Source organism: Phycodurus eques, chromosome 12 (assembly GCF_024500275.1).
Source record: "Phycodurus eques isolate BA_2022a chromosome 12, UOR_Pequ_1.1, whole genome shotgun sequence".
Lineage (NCBI taxonomy): Eukaryota > Metazoa > Chordata > Actinopteri > Syngnathiformes > Syngnathidae > Phycodurus > Phycodurus eques.
In genome coordinates, this window is record NC_084536.1 from 14,371,086 (window position 1) to 14,391,547 (window position 20,462).

The 20,462-nt window shown below is 41.8% G+C and overlaps 1 protein-coding gene across 6 annotated transcripts in view; it reads left to right on the top strand.

Annotated features, from left to right (window-relative positions):
- Positions 1-1,552: 1,552 nt before the first annotated feature.
- galnt13 (UDP-N-acetyl-alpha-D-galactosamine:polypeptide N-acetylgalactosaminyltransferase 13) overlaps positions 1,553-20,462 on the top strand; it is a 39,380-nt gene continuing 20,470 nt past the window's right edge. For 3 of the 6 annotated variants that reach the window (XM_061692179.1, XM_061692175.1, XM_061692177.1), the window contains exons 1-8: positions 1,553-1,911; positions 6,915-7,221; positions 11,782-11,950; positions 13,251-13,417; positions 14,661-14,868; positions 15,603-15,773; positions 16,237-16,354; positions 18,687-18,867. In XM_061692179.1, coding sequence (XP_061548163.1) covers positions 7,080-7,221; positions 11,782-11,950; positions 13,251-13,417; positions 14,661-14,868; positions 15,603-15,773; positions 16,237-16,354; positions 18,687-18,867 — 1,156 coding nt within the window. In that variant the 5' untranslated portion in view covers positions 1,553-1,911; positions 6,915-7,079. The remainder of the gene's footprint in view (positions 1,912-6,914; positions 7,222-11,781; positions 11,951-13,250; positions 13,418-14,660; positions 14,869-15,602; positions 15,774-16,236; positions 16,355-18,686; positions 18,868-20,462) is intronic. The other 3 variants (XM_061692176.1, XM_061692180.1, XM_061692178.1) reach the window with 3 other exon arrangements.

Here is a 20,462-nt window from a genome sequence, read left to right on the forward strand (position 1 = left end):
ACCTCTATATACCTTTCAGCATTAATGGTGCCTTCAGAGATATGCAGGTTACCCATGCCATGGACACTATCACAACCCCATACCATCACAGATGCTACCTTTTAACTTTGCTGCTGATAACAATCCGGATGGTCCTTTTCCTCTTTGGCCCGGTGGACACGACCTCGGTGATTTCCAAAAACAATGTGAAATGTGATTTATCCAGATTCTCTGAATCTTTTGATGATATTAAGGACTGTAGATGATGAAATCCAAAAGTTCCTTGCAATTGTACATTGAGAAACGTTCAACCTTTGGACTATTTGTTCACGCTGTTTTACACAAAGTTGGGAAATACGTTGTATATTGGTCCATTCATAGACCAAACACCTGTCATGAATTTTGTTGGTTAGTTCCTTGTTAGAGAACAACAAGTTATGCAAGAAAATACTAAATCAATGAATAATTGGACATGGTACATGGGCTCCATCGAGCAGTATGAAAAAAAATAAACATAAAAAAAAAATCACCGCAGTTCAATTCAGTTGTATTTAACTTCAATACTACTACTTCAATAAGTTCATTGCATTTGCATTTGATCTTTAAGAACGGTCTGTTTTAAAACATTATTTGTATGCTCCTATATTTTAGCGCAGTATTAATGTTCAAACTGTGCATAATGTTAGAGTTACGTCATACTAACTACTGCATACTTTTTAGAAGTAAAATCTGTCTCGAGTTTGATGAACACTTAGGCTTACTATCTACTGTATTTCAATGTTGTTCATGATGGTTTTGGTAAATCGTTTTGTTTTTGTTTTTTGTTTTTTTGGCTGTAAAAAGTTTAAGAACCACCGTTAGTAAATTTTAGATTCAATATCCCTTACTTTTGTGAGTCGTAGTGTGTAAGTGTCACTTTTTGAACTACACTACTGAAATACATTTTTCTATAATAATGCTCTACTTTATTGAGATACATCTGGACATTTATACAATATTTAAAATGGATAATATATTATACTATTGCATGAACATCACTACAGTGAACTGTACTACTTGCATTCCTATTTGGCATTTTGTGTTGTTTTGCGGCGGCACGGTGGACGACTGGTTAGAGCGTCTGCCTCACAGTTCTGAGGGCCCGGGTTCAATCCCCGACCCCGACTGTGTGCAGTTTGCATGTTCTCCACGTGCCTGCGTGGGTTTTCTCCGGGCACTCCGGTTTCCTCCCACATCCCAAAAACATGCATAAATTGGAGACTCTAAATTGCCCGTAGGTATGCATGTGAGTGCGCATGGTTGTCTGTTTGTATGTGCCCTGCGATTGGCTGACAACCAGTTCAGGGTGTACCCCGCCTCCTGCCCGATGACAGCTGGGATAGGCTCCAGCACGCCCGCGACCCTAGTGAGGAGAAGCGGCTCAGTAAATGGATGGATGGATGAGTGCTGTTTTGCAAAGAAAAATTAAAACCTCAGGCTCAAGCCCCGCCTCTCCGAGAGGCTTTGCCCGATTGACGTCGCTCTCGGCCAATCAGAGAGGAGACACGGCGACATTAGCGGGTCGATGCCGAGCCGTTAGATTGCGCCGAATCTCTTCTCCGTTCCCCCGCGCTCATCGTTTCAATCGCAGCCGGGTTGCACGCACGTCTGAACCGCTTTTTTAATTTTTTTTTTTTTTTTTACATACATACATACATACTCCAGAAGGAACCGAGTGGCTACATGTATGAAGAAGAGCAGGCTTTTTTGAAGCGTTTGTGCCAAGGAGCCCGAACAGGTAGCGAGCGCGACGACGGTGAGCGACGACATCGCATCCAGCACTGGTTTGTTTACTATGTGCTGAGACCCACACCAACTTCGTGTTGCTTTTCACACGCCACGGGAGGATTCATTCATTGCCAGTGCATGCAAGCGCAGATGACTCCTTACTTGGTAAAGGATCATGTATATATATTCGAAATATTATTATGTGATGACGCGTGCATACCTTTCTTTCGAGTGTAACAATTCCTTCACGTTGCACCATGTCTGCACGCATGTGATGGACGTAGTGTGCCATCGTTTGAATGAGAATTTTTTATTTTTTTGCAATGCAGTGAATATATCATGTACAAGCCTGACAATCTGTGTGAATAGTCAGCAAATGTATTTTTATTTTTTTTTGTGTGGGGGGGATGCGAATAAAAGAAGTCTATTTGCTTAATGGACTTAATGGGATCTGCTCCATAATCCTCTCCCTCCATCTTTCCTGTCATGGCAGGTACAATTGGCCTTTTTTTCCCCTCTCTCTCTCTCTCTCTCTCTCTCTCTCTCTCTCTCTCTCTCCAAATATTAGGTGTCAATATGATAATGCATTGTCTGGTCGTTGGATACTCAAAGTTGAGGAAGATGAATGTGCTTCCTCACCCGCAGTAATGCATGAGAAACATCTCAATGCTTGCCCTTTTCAGGCAAATAGCCATGGCCAGAAAACCTTCACTCATCAAGTTCAGGGCAACATTTTATCTGAGGTCCAGAGGCACAAGGAGAGTTTTACACCTTGAGTCTTTGACTCACAATTATATCCTATCAATGCATTTTATATAGCACTAATTGTTCTCATTAGGGTCACTATGATGAGTTGGAGCCTATCCCAAATCTTTTTGGGTGAGAGGTGGATTGGTCTCCACCCAATCGCAGGGCATACAATTGTGTTTTAAAGTATTTTTTAAACCTAAATGTATTCTAATATTAGGCTCACAGACTGAAAACAATGACGAAGAATATGGAACTTGTAAAGTTACGTGAATATACTCATAATATTTTGAGGATAGTTTAGCAATATTACAAGGGAAGGATGGGAAAAACGATCAATTCATGAATTTGGTCAAAAGCTGTTGAAATTGGGTGTCTAGTGTCGACCCTTAAAGTTTGAAATAAAACAAACAAACAAAAAAAACCTTCGGATTACGTTGCCACTGTAGGAATTGAAAGCTCTGTTGGAAATTCTGTAAAAAGTACAATATTGAGGTCTGGACTTTGGTGACATCATAGCTGATGACCAAAATAATGTGTTTAATGAGATCCAATACAAGAGCTCTAATAAAAAGCGCTGACAATAATTAGCCCAGTTTTGGTTCTTCAGATAGGTATTAAGCACTGCACTTACTATTGGCGTTGTCATTTTCAGAACAACACTGCATCATACTGAGAACTTTTGATAATATTTTCCTCCTTCTTTTTTGCTCCAAGTTGTCAGCATAGTTTGATATTCATCAACATGTCGAGCAGATGGTGTGAGATTGAAACACATGGTCGACAACATCAGTGAAACTATGATCAAAAGATTAATTATGCATCTCTTTGGATAGAGAAGGGTCTTAAACGAGGACATTGGTGTCAGCTCTCATAATGGACTTCCTTCCAGCAACACTGTGTAAACAAAAGTTTTGCAGCACCCCACAGGAAGTACAGTGGTACCTCGACGTTCGACCTGTCTCTTTTGTCACGCTGTGTATTGTGAGTCCAAAAACCTTAAGACAATGTTTTAAGTAAGATTTACACATAAACAGACATGCAAACACCAAAGGCATGAAAAAGGTGACCAAAAAAAAACATTGTAGGCAGGGGACTGGGGGGGAACCCCTGGGCCCCCCGCAGAGAATCTTCTTTTAATTTTAACATAAATTAAGCAATCTGGAAGACTCTGAAGAGTACAATAAGGCAAAATAAACACAATTTCTTCATGCAGAAAAACATTTATTTACACCGCTCAAGTAAATGTTGATGTACAAATTAAAGATTATAATTAAATTTGCCGAATTTCTTACCTTTTTTTGTTTTGGCCTCCAACTTGAGCCAGGCCCATCTCCACCTGCACCTGATGCCTGCTTCAAACTGTGCCACATGAATAGCATCCTCTTCTTTAGGCACTCATTCTGGAAAAGAATTGACTAAAATCATTGTCTGTTTCACTTCATTTTTCACTATTTCCAACTTCAAAGGCTAATCCCAAATGCATCCTCCAGGAAAAATATGAATTATGAATATTCATATTTTTCAGTTTTTATTGGCCATTTCTGAATTTGAAGTTCGTTCATTCCGTGTTCATTCCCTAACTTCGCGCCGTCTCTTAATACATTTAACTTCAACATCCAGTAAACTAATTAGATAATTGTAGCCGCGTTTCCTAATTAATACAAGATGTACTAGCGGATCAACTCTTGTCGCCGATGTTACGTGTGCTTTGCGATTCCGCTGGGACCACGACCCGCACCACCTCAACGCGAAAATACAAAAGACCAGTGCAACAAATACGACACTGGCTGATCTGATAAGCAAAAATGTTGTTTAAACATAAGAGTATCAATTGAGGATGTCTGCTCCTGATGTGGGTAGAGTAGCCAAATATTGTATTTAAGTAAGACTACTGTTACTTGACAGTAATGTGACTCAAGTGAAAGTAAAAAAGTAGTCCTCCCAAAGACTACTTGACTAAGAGTAAAAGTACACAGTGAAATTATTAGTCAAGTACTGAGTAAATAGTGAGTAACGTCAGATTTATTATAATTTTTTTTTTTACCACAGCATGAACATCAATTAGCGGCACGGTGTACGACTGGTTAGCACATCTGCCTCACAGTTCTGGGGACTGGGATTCAAATCCCGGCCCCGCCCGTGTGGAGTTTGCATGTTCTCCCCGTGCCTGGGTGGGTTTTCTCCGAGCATTCTGGTTTCCTCCCACGTCCCAAAAACATGCATGGTAGGTTAACTGAAGACTCTAAATTGTCCGTAGGTGTGAATGTGAGTGTGAAGGGTTGTTTGTTTCTATGTGGCCTGCGATTGGCTGGCGAGTGGTTCAGGGTGTACCCTGCCTCCTGCCCGGAGATAGCTGGGATAGGCTCCAGCAGCCCGCGACCCTTGTGAGGATAAGCGGTAAAGAAAATGGATGGATGAATGGATGGATGATTCTCGTGATTCAGTACACTCAAAAGGACTGCTGTGACTGCCATCACTAATTCGGACTAGGGATGGAGAAAGCGAGGCTTTCTGAAGCAGTGAATCACTTTGAGACAATTGGCATAAAATGATTCACTGCCTCAAAGCAAAAAGAGCTCGTTCTGTTGGCTAAATCTGTGTATTGCTTTTCAAAGGAAGCATTGACAAAGCTTTTTTCATGGCTGTTGTGTCTCACTGTTACATGTGTGTTCCATGAAGACCTAGTAGTCTATCATTGTCATTCTGTTTTTTCGATAAATGCTCCAAAGTGACTATTACTATAATGTGATATCTCAAAACACAGTAGTGCCTACAGATTGTGAGGTAAATCTGCATTTATATTTTTAAGTTATATCAAAACCAAATTTATTTATATAGCAATTTTCATACGTTCATCCATGGCGTTAACCCACTCTTGAGTTGGCTGACCTCATAGTCTTTTGAAAGGTAACGTGGAAGTAAAATGCTTGTGAAAGAGTATCACTTGTATCACTGTAGCAAATTTAGCTGATGGAAAAACTGTTTTCTTTTTATAAAATTGTTGGTGCATGTCGTGTCTGGCATGCAATTATCGCAACATCAAAGATGTGTTTTTGCTGTATGTAACCAACAAGCCATCTATGTATACAACTTTGAGTAACGGTGGTCGTCACTTGCGGCGCAACCACATATGGAATCTACCACACGCCACCACCGTCCTCACAGATGGAGAGCTGAGTGCGCTACCGCTCGGCTAAAAACTCCGGACTGCGAGTGTACGGGCCAGCACCCTTTTTAGACAGCGATCTATCTAAAATGATTGTAAATTAAATATTTTCTCCCTCCCTGGCTTGTGGAAAATGATATTGATGCACTGTATCAATAACGCTTTACATCTATCAAAAAAGCTTCCATTTCATTCGGCGAGAGATTCTGACACTTTTTAAGGCTTTCATGAAGGAGTTGTATGGTCGAATCAGACCGCAAACAGGATCGAGCATAAAATCCGTAATTCGGACACAAATGGCGTAACCACTATATAGTGATTAGCGAGTGATTTCGGACACAGCCTCTGTGTGTTTGTTTGTGCGTGCGTGACGCTGGGGGGCTGGCATCGGGTCCCTGTGGCCCCCACTGGGTGGCCAGTTGTCGGGGCGCCTCGGTGGGGCCGGCGGACCGCCCTGGGTCCCTCGGTGTGGGACATGTCCCGTCCACCGGGCTGCTCTTGGGTGGACCCCTGGGCCCAATCCCGCCCCTCGATTGATCGGGTGGGGTCCTCAGCCTTTGCGGTGCGGGCACAGCAATTACAGGACACTGTTGTTAGTATTTGTGTATGTAAAACGGTGTCAATTCACTTGCATGTGTCCGCAAGCACACACTCCTGGTACTCTTTCACTGGGTGTGGGGCCACTCACTTATTGTGACAAATAACTCATGAATATGCAAATTGATTGTGTATCCCCTCACTCATACTCTCGTCCTATAGACTTTTATCATTTACAAAGTCAATCCAACCCCACTTCAGTTATACAGTCGGGTTCACGACCCTTGTCCTGCATGCTTCTTCTCCTGTCCTATCTTGTCATGTCCTTCCCTCACAAGGTGTAAACCTAGTGCCCCATACAACACTCATATCTAATGTGTCATTGTTCTAGATATATAAGGATTTACTTTTCTTATTTGTTTACAGTTAGTGTCGTTTGTCTTGTTTTCTCACTCCCCTCTAGAAACTTTGTTCTGTTCGACTTATCGACTCTGATTCTCAATAAATATCCATTATAATACTAAGAAACCACAGCGGAAGCTTAAAAACTCCACTGTGACACAGTAAAACTGTTCCGGCATAAAAGGGATACAGATCTTCCATTCTGCTTGACCTAACAGCCGAACAGGACAAAAAAAAAGTTACAGATTGGGTAAAATCCAAATCCAGAAACTGCCAAACATTCTGACTTCTTTTGTGTATTGTGTCTCTCCAGTGGCATGATGCCTGCTGGCCAAACCTGTCCAATCTCCTTCCAAAGTCCTCACACCATCTTCAGGTCTCCAGTGCTTCACCAGCACACTAAGCTCTCTTGACCGCTTGGGCCCAACCGCCCCCCTCAGGCTTTGGCTGGCTGGCTGGCTGGCATCCAGGGGATTTGATGCGCCGGTTTGTCTATTGCAAGGTGGTCTTGACCACCTCTTTAGTTTGGGTGCTCGTGGACGTCTTCTTGCTGCTGTACTTCAGCGAATGTAACAAATGTGACGACAGGAAGGACCGCTCGCTGCTTCCTGCCCTCCGCGGTGAGTTCACAGTCTCCCAACAGACTTGATGCGGATTGAAGTGTTCAGGGGTTAAATAGGCAATGAACTCGGTCTGTCACCTTTCGTCTGGTTCCTTAAGATTTGACGCATCATTGCGTGATGGTGTATTTGTTCCATATGATCTAGAATTCTGGAATGGAATATAAAACTATACAAGGTCACTCTGAGATCAATCTCAGATCAGTGCTAAAGGGCATCTTGGCAGGTCTAGGAAAGCAAACTGGCACATATTCTAAACCCAGTCCCAATTATATACTTTGTCCTTAGCAAGGTCCAAGTTAAGTCCTTTTACATTGAGCTACTGCCAACAACAACTCAAATACTGACGTTTTAAGACTGCACACTTCCTTTGTGTTTTGGGCCTGTTGAGCAGTTCATTTACTTACATGCCCTCCAGTAAGCTGATTTCTAAGCGGCTTTTCAGGTTAGACTGAGGCAGAGCTACCTGCTACTGACACTAATTATGATCCAAATGTCTGGAAACATGAAGGTGTTTTGCTTGGAAAATAGACAGCGCAGAGCTATCATTTATCGTCTTGCACAGGTTGTGTTTTTAATATTGACTGTTACCCCAGTCGTAAAATCTTGCATTGCTGAAGTTCAGTAATCTTGCAGTGGAATAAAAGTGCACTGTAATGAATGAAAGTGCATTCAAGTCGAAACGCTATCATGTAGCTTCAGACAGAGCAGGTATTTGGTATTATAATTTTTAGTAATATTAATTGACCATTGCTTTACCTTTGAGCCTATGTTAGGTTTTCCATTTTAAAAGTTAATAGTAATAACTAGTTTTAATAGATCACAGTGCTTTTAGCATTTGCCGATATTACCTAATGCGCGAGCCGACCGGCTACAGACCATGCAATGGACACACCTTAGTATGTAGTATGAGTACTAACTAAATGTTTTTTGTTCGGAAAAACCTTTGGCCCTGGTCTGCATTGAATTTGCATTTCAGAAGACCTTGATGAATGAAGTAATATGTAATACAAAAGCACAGGGTCAGTTAGCGAAGTACAAAAAGCCTCCGGTCTTGCAACACTATATAGACCTTTCTATTTTACAACGGAAACTGAAGAATTGTTAGAGGATGTTCAGAGTACAATGTTTGCGCAGTTTTAAAGCTGAAAGCACTCTGCCTTCATCAATTTTGATTATAAAGAGAAAGGTTCAGTGCAGCAACCTTGAGGCATGTTATAAGGAAAAATTATATATAGCATCTGTGGAAAAATTGCTTCAGAGAACCTATAATTGCACATGCCTTGCAATATATCCCAGGATTAAATCCTGCAAGTGTCACACACAGGACAGACTGACACTGCAGTCAAATGATTCCTATTTAGTGCATGTCCAACAATGGTTCAAGCTTGTCATACATTGTTTACCACTTTCACTGTTCAGATTCAAAACCAGTCAAATTATTACTTCTTTTAAAGCACGACATCTTTGATACATCAATTGGCAACACGGTTTCATTCATGACCTAAATACTTGAAGAGGCCACTTGAAGAGATAACAATTAGTAACATTGCTTTATTCACAACAGGGCTTTCAGGATGAACTTGTCACAGCTTTTAATTCTTTTATATGTCACCTACTGCTGTTGCAGAGACTGGTGAGAATGCAATTTCATAAATGAAGTGGTTTAGCGCAAGTTCAGTTCAGAAGATTAAAATATTTATCAATTAACAATTCTCTGAGATATCAGCAATTCTTTCTAGTGGGAATGGATATATGACTGAATTTCCTTGATCACCTGTGTGAAAATTAAATCACGGTGTCGATTAATAATAATACCAAAAGTCATAAAAAAAGTAATTTGCACACCAGTGTTGTATTGAACGGAATAATGCTACCTGGAGGGGTTGTGCCATTGCAAAGGTCTGGGTGGATGTAGCTCAACTTGCTTTCGCCGATGTCATGAACATACTTCTTTAGACAGCAAAGTCAAACCAGTTGAGACTGAATCGTAGCATCATGCTGGTTTACAATCAATTCTGCACGATCTATAGGATGAATTTTCAGTCCAACCGGCATCTTGAAACTGGTATTGGAGGGACCATGGTTTGAGAACAAAAAAGTGTACCCAGAGATATTTTTGGGTGTAGATTGTCAGCTCTCAAATTGCATCCATCAGATTTAAGCTTGCACGCACATGGCGGTGTTCATAAAGGAAAGCACTTGAGGTTAACAATCAACTGACACTCGTGCATTTCCATTTGCAGGGGGTTGAAAGGAATCCTCTTTAACCTGCAGCCATGAAGCTAATGTGAGCTGCGTGCCTCCCTTTCATTGCAAACGCCACCTCTGCTCTAAGAGATTATTAGAGAGAGCCGGCTGTCGTCATAATTCCATGGGATTTATTTACATTGGGCTAATGCTGCTGGCTCTAATGCTTCACAGTCATTTGGCTGTGAGAGTAACTGTGGGCAGGGACTGTGGGATGGTTTTACTTTCACACTTTGTCCATTTGTAAATTCATATAAATATTCATAGAAATATCTAAATTGAACAATAGATTAAAATGAAATAAAATGGGTCACTCAGACAGGGTTGTATTTAATACCATGGCATCCTAAATCCTAGCAATGGGGAAGCATCTTAAGTGTGGTACTACTGCTGTCTGTAAAGAGAACATAACATGTTCACATTTTGCGATGAGTGAAGCCATTATTCATAACCCAGTGTTTCATAGAAGTCCGTAATGTCATCCCATTTTCCATATGGTCAATGTAGGGCGGAATCCTTGGTTCTCCAAAATCAATGCTTTTCAGGAACTTAAAAAAAAAAAAAGATGCCATTGTAGCGGAAATGCCACGCAAAAGATGCCACCCGGCACCCCAGCCTCGCACTACCTCCGCTCCCCACCGAGGTAGACTGTAACTCCAGAGTCACACGCAGACTCTAAACGGATTAACACAATAAACAATCTTCAACAAAACACAGAAATTTGCTTTGCCATGCCGACGCTAAGTGAATCACGTCTGCCCGGGCCTTCAAAGGGGAGACCCAAGGATGCTGGGTTCACCCCCGAACGCTAATTAACTCCCCGCCAGTCGAAGGATTGGACGCCTCCACCCTGCTGAGACCTGCTACTTGGGAGTTGGAACAGGCAACAGCGACACCCACGGGCGACGGAACGACAATACAGACATGGGTTCATAAGACAGTCTGTGACTCCACTGGGTGTCAATATTTTAAGAACTTTACATGAACGCCACTAGTGACTGTGTTACTGCAAACTTGAATGTCTAACGTCAAATCTGTTGCTAACTGAACCAGATGGAATGCCTCACCCCACGCCACAAATTTCACATGAAAATAGTAATGTTCTCCACACCACATAACATTTGAAACATTCATTACAGTTGTGCAAGAGAATGAGCGTGGAACAATGCAGGGTGGGAAAATGGTCTCGTTATCTTAAATCCAATAATTAATATTTTATTCCTGGCCATTAAAGGGGAGCTGAGAGAAGTTGAGAAGTTTTTGGAGTCTTGGTGCATAAGTCGTTTTGGTCACTCCGACCAACTCGCCTACGACCGCGGCAGACAGGACGCCCACCTCACCCAAGGTGACAAGGACACGTAGCCCCGGCTGCAGCGCTTCCTGCAAGCGCTCCGAGCCACCCTGCTTGGGGGCCCGAACTCAGTCTGAGGGAACGGAGGCGGACGCAACGCGCCCGCTACAAACGTCACCTCTAGAGACGTCCTGCCTGAGAACTCATTGGCCTCCTGCTGCTCCTGTTTTTCCATTCCTCCCTTCCGTCGAATCCACCTGTTCCATGTGCGGACCGGGCTGGCCGAACACTCTGGAGCCTGACTCGCCTGCATCAAACGTGTTCCAGACACAGTAAATCCAACATTGCGGTCTACTAAAAGTACAGATTAGTGCATATTTGGGTTATATTAACGAGACCAGGAGTCCTCAGCTATATGTATTCACTACACGCCCATTCTGCGCATCTCACGTCACAAATCCCTTCCTTTGCCAATGTTCGTAGATACCTTGTTTGTTTTGTGTTTGTCTGTTTTTTATCTTGTAGAAACCCCTTTTCATTATTACATTTTCTATAAAATTCACCCCTTGCATTGATTATGTGTGTGTTTGGGTTCGGAACGAAACCTCTCGAAAGTCTAGAACTCAAAGTTCCTAAAATGTAGCCACCTTCCGATAAGAGACTGATTATAAAGGTTTGTCGTCATTTCGCCTCAAGTTAAATTTGTAAAAATATGACGTGGTGCCCCTCATATCTATCAAATATCTTGATTTATAACGCTGTAATTTAAAAGTACGATAACCCAGAAGTGGCGCAGGCGCCGCTTCCAACTCATCGTTTTCTTCTAAATTACGCACAATTTGATGTCCCCCAATAAACGCTACACCATCCTGCATCGTTCAAGTTAGTGTTATATCTTTTATTGCTATCATATACCGTTGCCGCTAACATAGACATGTTGTAGCCGTGGGGGTGAGTGTGTCTATTATACATTTTGAAATGTAGTCGTTTGTTACATGCATATTTACGTTGTGTTCCAGCCGTGATATCTCGTAGCCACGAGGGTCCCGGTGAGATGGGAAAATCTGTGAACATCCCCAAGGAGGACCACGAGAAGATGAAGGAGCTTTTTAAGATAAACCAGTTCAACCTGATAGCCAGCGATATGATTGCACTCAACAGGAGTTTGCCGGACGTCCGGTTGGATGGGTGCGTGAAATGTTTATTGCTTTTGGTCACAAACTCATCAATGTATGATTCACGTTTAAATAATCCAATTCGCCCCAGGACTTTGATTTAGAACAATCCACACTGTCTGCCCATGAGAACGAGGCCATGCACCTTTATCTCACAATGTTTTGCTGTTGGGGCATGTACAGATGAAGTACTGACACTGCAAATGTTAAAATATAAAAATAATTTTGCGCACAAAGTCAAAAAGATAGCTACCCTTCCATCAGTATAAATTTTGCAACAGCTTGTCATCTTTGCAGCAGCTGTGTGCCAAACACATTCGAAAGCTACAAGATTTCTGAATCGCTGACTCTGAATGGCAATAACAGTTTTGTGCTGGAGGGAAACCTCCTGGCCTAGTTGTGTCAGTCATTCCTGTCGCTCTGAATAGACATGACTAAAGTAGCAAGGCTGTCTGCTCTGCTGACTTCCTACGCCCTCTAATAAGTCCCACTCCCACTCCTGGGTGTCCTCCTGCCTGTCCAGGCTCATTATCTATTCAGCCTCATCCAGTGAGGTGTCAGTGTGCGTTCACCCCAATTGTCAACGCTGATGGACATCCATCCAATCATGCCAAGGACAAGTTTGTGCTGATGTCAACATTGGTTTTGCATTTTCTGCTTACTTTCAAAGACATATGTTCAGTAATCTCAACTGCTGTATCTGGTGACATTGAATTGTTCATAGTGTCTTGGTAAAATAAAAAAAAAATGGGGTTAAGCGTGAGTCAAGTGGTCGAACCCAACCCCTGATTGTGTAATAAATACATCAAGCTAATGCATTAGATATATAGTGGACTGCCACTTAGAAAGATTAACTACTTTAATGGTGTTTTAATCAATTGGAGTGCATGAGAAAAAACAATTGGTTCTGTTTTTCTTATATAGACATCAACTATTATTAATGTACCTTTCAAGATCCAACACAACTGACGTACCGGACATTGTCACAAACAGTGTTTCATATTAATCACCTAAAAACATGATCATGACTTTACGAACCTGATAGTATGAAACAAGATTTTGTTATTAGAATCTGACTGACTTGGTGAAAAATCAATACTTATCCGAATACGATCCTTTTCAATGGTCTACCAGTCATAATTTGAAACTGAACTTCTTGACACTTTAAGATGAGAGCGTTCACAGGCTATTCTCAGAAGCCAAAGCAAGAAATTCAGTCAAGAGTTTTGAATTGAAGTATGTTACTTGTGTCCCATGTATTTATTGGCTTACTTATCTGTCTTGGCTTTTCTCTCTATTGAATGTCCCACCAGCTGTAAGACCAAGATATACCCAGACAACTTGCCAAACACCAGCATCGTCATTGTGTTTCACAACGAGGCTTGGAGTACGTTGCTGCGGACAGTCCACAGTGTTGTCAATCGCTCTCCCAGACACTTAATCGTGGAAATTGTGCTTGTGGATGACTTCAGTGAGCGAGGTTGGTGAATGACGCAGCACTCTACCAGGAGCAGGAAGCAGGAAATTTACATCAACTAAGGGTTTTACTCTAATGGTATTATCATCTCAAAGGAACAATATGCAGTTTTCAAATTTCTAGCAATATTTGAATGTAGCCTCATTTCAGTCCCTGCCCCCGGCGCCTCGCGTTTCTCCAGGAAAAGACCAGTTCGTCTTGCCGCCTCAGAATGCAGCTCAGGGTCGGCCGCGAGTGTGCAACATTAGACAAAATGTTACCGGTTTGATGTTTTATTTTTTGGAATATACAATCAATAAAAAATAAGAGCGGTAATCAATTTACCTGACAACTCAGTGAGAACGGTGACATGACGTACGCGTGGATTTCCAAGATCAGCCATGCAGCCGTCTGTTTATAGGACACACGGCCCATTTATACGTATATCATTACCCTTGATTTGAAGTAGAGGGCTATCCAATTCCTTCTTTTTAACTTTTGTTGCTGACCTGCGTTAAATAAACCATCCAACAAACTATAATAGTCTACTCTGTGAGAGGCTGGGGTACGTCCCTGTGAGCCTTCATGTCTGCCGTGGGTGTGTGCAAATGATTGACAGCCTATTCGGTCACGCCTCCTGTCACTGACGCTCTGATTTGCTATTCTTGTCCCGCTGTACCTAGTTGTAAACTAATAATTTAAATGTAATTAGAAGTATTAGATGGGGCCGAGAGGGGTGATTTTCAAAAGATCATTTCAATAATATGCTCCTGTCAGTTCATACAGACAGTTTGAACATCCATCCATTCATCCATTTTCCAAACCGCTTATCCTCACAAGGGTCGCAGGCGTGCTGGAGCCTATCCCAGCTATCTTTGGGCGAGAGGCGGGGTACACCCTGAACTGGTCACCAGCCAACCGTAGGGCACATAGAAACAAACAACCATTCACACTCACATTTACACCTACGGGCAAATTCAAGTCCTCAATTTACCTACCATGCATGTTTTTGGGATGTGGGAGGAAACAGGAGTACCCGGAGAAAACCCACGCAGGCACGGGGAAAACATGCAAACGCCACACAGACAAGGCCGGATTTGAACCCGGGTCCTCAGAAGTGTGAGGCAGATGTGCTAACCAGCACATATTCACTGTAATTAGTAAGGTTCAACTTTGAGGGCCATCAGACGATGCTTACTGTAATTCAGTGATTATATTATGGGTGGTTGAATTTCTGCTTAATAAAGTGCCTCTTGTGGTATTTTAGACTTCTTAGGGAAAAAGTTGGAGGACTATGTGCAGACCCTTGAGGTGCCAGTGAAGATCCTGAGGATGGAGCAGCGTTCAGGTCTCATCCGGGCCAGATTAAGGGGGGCAGCTGCCACGAAAGGTCAAGTCATCACCTTCCTGGACGCCCACTGTGAGTGTACTGTGGGATGGCTTGAACCCTTGCTCGCCCGCATCATCGAGGACAGGTGAGGTGTTGACTTTCTCATATCAAAGGTTGACTCTAACAGTACAACCTTGACTTTTATGATCAATGCACTGCCTCTTCAGTCCCTAGTATGTTAACAAAATTCCAATTTACCTAATTTGCTCGTTGAGAGGGAATGCTGATTAAACATTGATGGTGAACAAACTATTTAGACATACCAGTTCAAATCCATCATTACTTCCTGGTCATCTTTTTGTGTCTCTCTGTGTATCAATGATTGTAATATTAGTGGGCTAAAGCCTACACCATCTTACTAAAACTAGGTATACATTGTACAATTTTAGGAGTTTTAATCTTAAATACCAACTGGCACACTGTACGAGTTAATCACCTTCGACAGAAAGTGAAATCTAACGATTAGTACCTCACACTGAGAGCCGCAACTTGACAGCTAGATTGTACGTTCACGTCTGTTTCAAACATTAGCCGACAAAAGAAATCAAGAATTGGGATCAGACAGTCGTTCCTTCCTGTATGCTGTATGACTTACGACGCCCCACCAGACTTTAATCAATCGAAGACACTTTTTTTTTTTTTTTTTTAACTGTAGGAGGGAGCCAGAGTACCCCAAGAGAAGCCAATGCATGTAAATGGGAGAAATTATCATCTCCACAAAGAAAGGCTGAAACTGAGATTCAAACTTCTCTTGCTGAGAGGTGCTAACCACAACGTCTTATGCTTATGATTGTTTTTTTTGTTGTTTTTTCCCCCCAGGACAGCAGTGGTGTGCCCCATCATCGATGTTATCAGTGACGAGAGCTTTGAATACATGGCAGGCTCAGATATGACCTACGGCGGATTCAACTGGAAGCTGAATTTCCGCTGGTACCCCGTTCCCCAGCGGGAGATGGATCGACGGAAGGGCGACAGAACGCTTCCTGTCAGGTATGTAAAACAACAATTTGAAGTACGACTGTCTTCTCTCTTTAGTAAAACGGTTTAATCAGAGCCAGAAAGGAAGTCAGATTACAGAAAAAGTGATACGCCATAGAAAAGACATGGACAGTTAATTTAATCACAATAACACTTGACAGAAATAGATCCTATTTTTATCTGTGTATCTGACACCACTTGTCGTTTTTGCTCTGTTACACCAAGAACATGTTTATTTTGAAATAGAGAGATGTTTACTGTTATCACCTCCACATAAGGTCTCATGTGATCACTCCAGGATCAAAGCTCTTAACAGTTGTTACACTCTTAATTGAGCAGAAATAATTGATACTCTAACACTCTGTTTGCATTTCTTGAACAATTTGTACTGTTCTATGAAATTTACTTGGAAACAAGAATACAAAAATAGATATGATGTTGGATGTTGTCCAACTGTATTGTGGGTTTCCTTCAGGACCCCCACCATGGCAGGAGGGCTATTCTCCATAGACAAAACATACTTTGAAGAAATAGGAAGCTATGATCCAGGGATGGATATCTGGGGTGGAGAGAACTTGGAGATATCTTTCAGAGTGAGTGACAACACCTTTTGCCTCATTTATCAGTCAATACACATGAATAATTTCATGTGGGTCCACGTGTGGTAGTGAAAAGCATTCCTCTTTTACAATTACAGTATTTGTGGTAATTGTTCCTGCTGCAGCCGAGGCCATTTGTTTAACTTGCTGACACTGAATGTAAACGAAAGTCTATCTTCTGGCTTTCAAGCAGACCATATAAAAATGCCATTTGTCTCGCCTTTTTGTTGCTGCACCGTGTTTTCAATCAATTCTGTTAAGTGAGGAGAAAAAAAGCGGAAGGAAAACTTGGCAGAACCGCCTTTGAATTTATGGGAGTTCCACCATTACCGCTGTGCTGATGATACTTGGCAACATCTTGGATGTCTTTAATGAGCATCTCAATCATGAGGAGATGGGAGTTTCTCTCCAAGTGGCAGAGATTGGCCTCTCACAAACCTCTCCATCTCCATGGTGACAGTTGTTCTCTGTTGAGATCATTCAGTATAGATGAAGAGTTGGTTTTCTATTATTGACAAAAATATTTTATGATCAGGTAAAATACTCTTAAATCTAGTAGGTAATTTTATCTGCAGATTGGTGTAAAACTGATTATTATGATAATGGACTTGCTTTTAGGAAGGGTTGTCAAACTCATTTTTGTAGGGCCACATTGTAGTGGTTTTGCTCAGAGGGCTGTTGTGAAACCATGTAAATGTTTAATTGCCTCATCAAATTACTAATATAAAGTATGCAAACAAGTGATTGATAACTAGTTTTGAAATCAGAAGCCAAGGATAATAATTTGTTCAACTATCATACATTTTATTGTATGAAAGTGTTTGGTACAAAAATGTTTGCAATAGCTCAATGTTATTATTTATTACATTTGACAACTTGGCACAGATTTTAGCAAGAGTCATGGACGTTGAGGCACATAATTTGCTTTTGCGGGCCACATAAAATGATGTGGCGGGCCAGATCTGGCCCCCGGGCCTTGAGTTTGACACCTCTGCCGTACCGTATTGGTTCATCCAATGATCATAGTGACATTCAAGTAATTCAAATTCAATACGGATTGTATCAAGGGAGTTTGCAATTTTAAAATTGCTAGCAAGGTTTGAATGTAGCTTCACATAACTAATCCCCCCCTCCAAGTCTCCAGCCGAAGCCTTGCCCCTCACCAACGTGCACAAACTCAATTGCAAGTTTATTGAAAATGGTATGCAATTATGAAAGTCACATAGAACATAGCTTCAACTAAATAACAGAACTAACAATACTAAGCTAGCATTAGCACTCTAAACAAGCCGACGTTAGCCATGGCTACTACGTTGGTAGCGTGACTTATTCGTAATGGAGTGTTACTAAAACTGGAAAGCTAAATGTTATGTGTTTGAAGTAGTTTTTTTTTTTAAATTGTGCAATCCATTAAAAATCGAAAAGAGGTGATAAAGTTACCTGTGTAGCAGAAATGTTGCTAATTCCATATCACTTCTTAATCCTCTCAGCTGCCTGAGGTCGCTTTGCTCTGCTTCTGTTTGCTCGTCCTATGTCCAGTTGTTGGCAAACGAGGGATGGGCAGCTTTGTATTTTATGGAGGTGGCTATTCCGCCATAGTTTTAGCAAAGCTCTTGAAGCTCAAGGTAACAGGTCACAGGGTTGTGCGCGCTATGAGTGTGCCCACGAGTGCACAACAATGATTGACAACTTGTCAGTCACACCTTGTGTCTCTGATTGGTTGTTTTTCTTGGCCACAGTGGTTTCTTAAGAATCAAATGAGAGGCACAAAATGAGCTGATTTTTTTTTTTTCACAGATAGTTTTACTCATCTACTACTGTTAGGTACTGAAAATTGTAACAAATATGACCAAAAGTGTTTTTTTTTTTTTTAAACTGCTAATCCTCCCTTAAAAGAGATTAGGCAAACATCCACATGAGCAACATCTTCTTTGGCAGCAGTGGTCAAGCAAAAAGAGCACTGACTCGGCTTATCTCTACTTATCGCCAGTTTTCCACGTCTAAAGAGTAAAGCGAGAAAATAGATTACTGCAGTGGGAGTGAACACGTCGAGTATAATATTGAAGTGTCCAGTGTTCCGGCCCAGAAACGAGCTAAACTAACATTAGCATGCGTGTTTATTCTTTTCTGCTGTATATCCCCATATGTGCGACCAGCAGTGGTTGGAGCACCGAATGACTTACGAGTACTAATACTACTACTTTTAAAACTCATAAAGACTAATGTAGTACAGAGCCTGATGCATAATTGAAGATTGCCAATTCAAGTCTATGTAACTGTTTCTTTGAGCCTTCTATGAATCTATACTGTCCCTATATCTGTTCAGATCTGGCAGTGCGGCGGTTCCTTGGAGATTGTCACGTGTTCCCATGTTGGCCACGTGTTCCGGAAGGCTACTCCTTACAGTTTCCCCGGAGGAACGGGCCAAGTCATCAACAAAAACAACAGGCGGCTGGCAGAAGTCTGGATGGATGATTTCAAAGATTTCTTCTATATCATATCACCAGGTGCAGACCAAAAGAGTCCTATAAAGCTCCGCTTTTTTGGTTGTAGTTTGCAGTGCACAACTGCACTGCATCGTAGTATGCATTTGTAATTTACACATTATTAACATTTTACACAGTGTCAATCAAAAAAGAGTGCTATCTTTGTAAAGTCCGAAATTTGACACAGCTCTCTCATTACATCTCATAAAATTTTTAGCCCAAGTATCCTGTTTTAAGTAAGTACATTTGATTTATACAACACTTTTCACAGAGGACTCAAAAAGTGTTTTACTTGGTAAAATACACAAACACAAACATTACTGTTAATATATACAGTACAGTTGGGCCCATCATTTTACATACCCAGTCAGAATTTGTAAGTTGGGTACCATTCTTGAAAGAAAACATGAGAGATCAACCAAAACATTCTATTTTTAATGGGATTCAAATGAAACTAAGGCATTTCAGTTTCATTACAATCATTAAACAAAACATAGCAATCAAGAAAAAAATGTGATGAGCCTCGTTCAGTTACATTTTCCCCCAAAATATTGTGTTTCATGAGGCAAAATAAAGTTTTATTCAATAATCGATGCGATAATCTATTCTAAAAATATTCGATAACTGCATCTTGAAACAGGATTAACATGAAGTCAGACCGCTACAGTAAACAACCGTACTTGGCAACAACGTCCGGGCACGACAAAGCTCATCGGCTTAAAAGCACACACGAACAATCTGACCATGCCGACTGTGAGAAGAGCGCCCCCCACCCCAACCCCCATCTGTCCACTCGCTAATGTGATTAGCCTCCAGCTAGGAAAACCCCACTTAAATGTTTTAGATACCGGGCGACCTTCCAGGGATCATCAGTAAATCGTGCCGATCTTACAGCGCAAATTGCAACCTTTCTACTTCACCTTAGCAGGCAATGTTACAGGTTGGGGTGGTATGATGGATGAGCGTTTCCGCACAGCGCGGCCCCTCAATCGCTAACCGGTTCCACTGGGCTTTAGGGCGAACAATCTGGGAATACTGCGTGTGAGTTTGGGAGCGGCGCCTCGTGATTCTATTAAAAGTGTCTATGCGTCCTGGTCCCTGCACTGCGCCGGTGAATTTGTAATCAAAGAGGCTATTCATCATGTGCAACATGTGATGTTCGGAACAAATTCAGACCGTGCGAGAGAGAGAGGAATTGGGAAGCCGGGGGAGAAAAAGAGTGTGTGGCCTTAATTGCTTTTATCTCAGTTGATTTACAATTTCATTTGCCCTGATTAAAGTGTGAGATGTTGGTATTAAAGAATGCTGTGTTTGCATTGACAGAAAAAATGCACTGCGTTGTACATCTTTAATAGAGAGACTATTAATTCATTCATTTTCTGTACCGTTGATCCTCCCAAGGGTCGCATGTGAGCTGAGCTGGAGCCTATTCCAGGTGCCTTGAAAGGCGGGGTACACCCTGAACTGGTTGTTATCCAATCGCATGGCACATATTGACAAACAAGCTTTCACACTCACATTTACACCCATGGACAATTTAGAGTGGGGTGGGCAAAGTGGGGCCCCCAGACAACATGCGGCTCTGCCCGATCCATTCTTTAATCTGGTCCACTGAG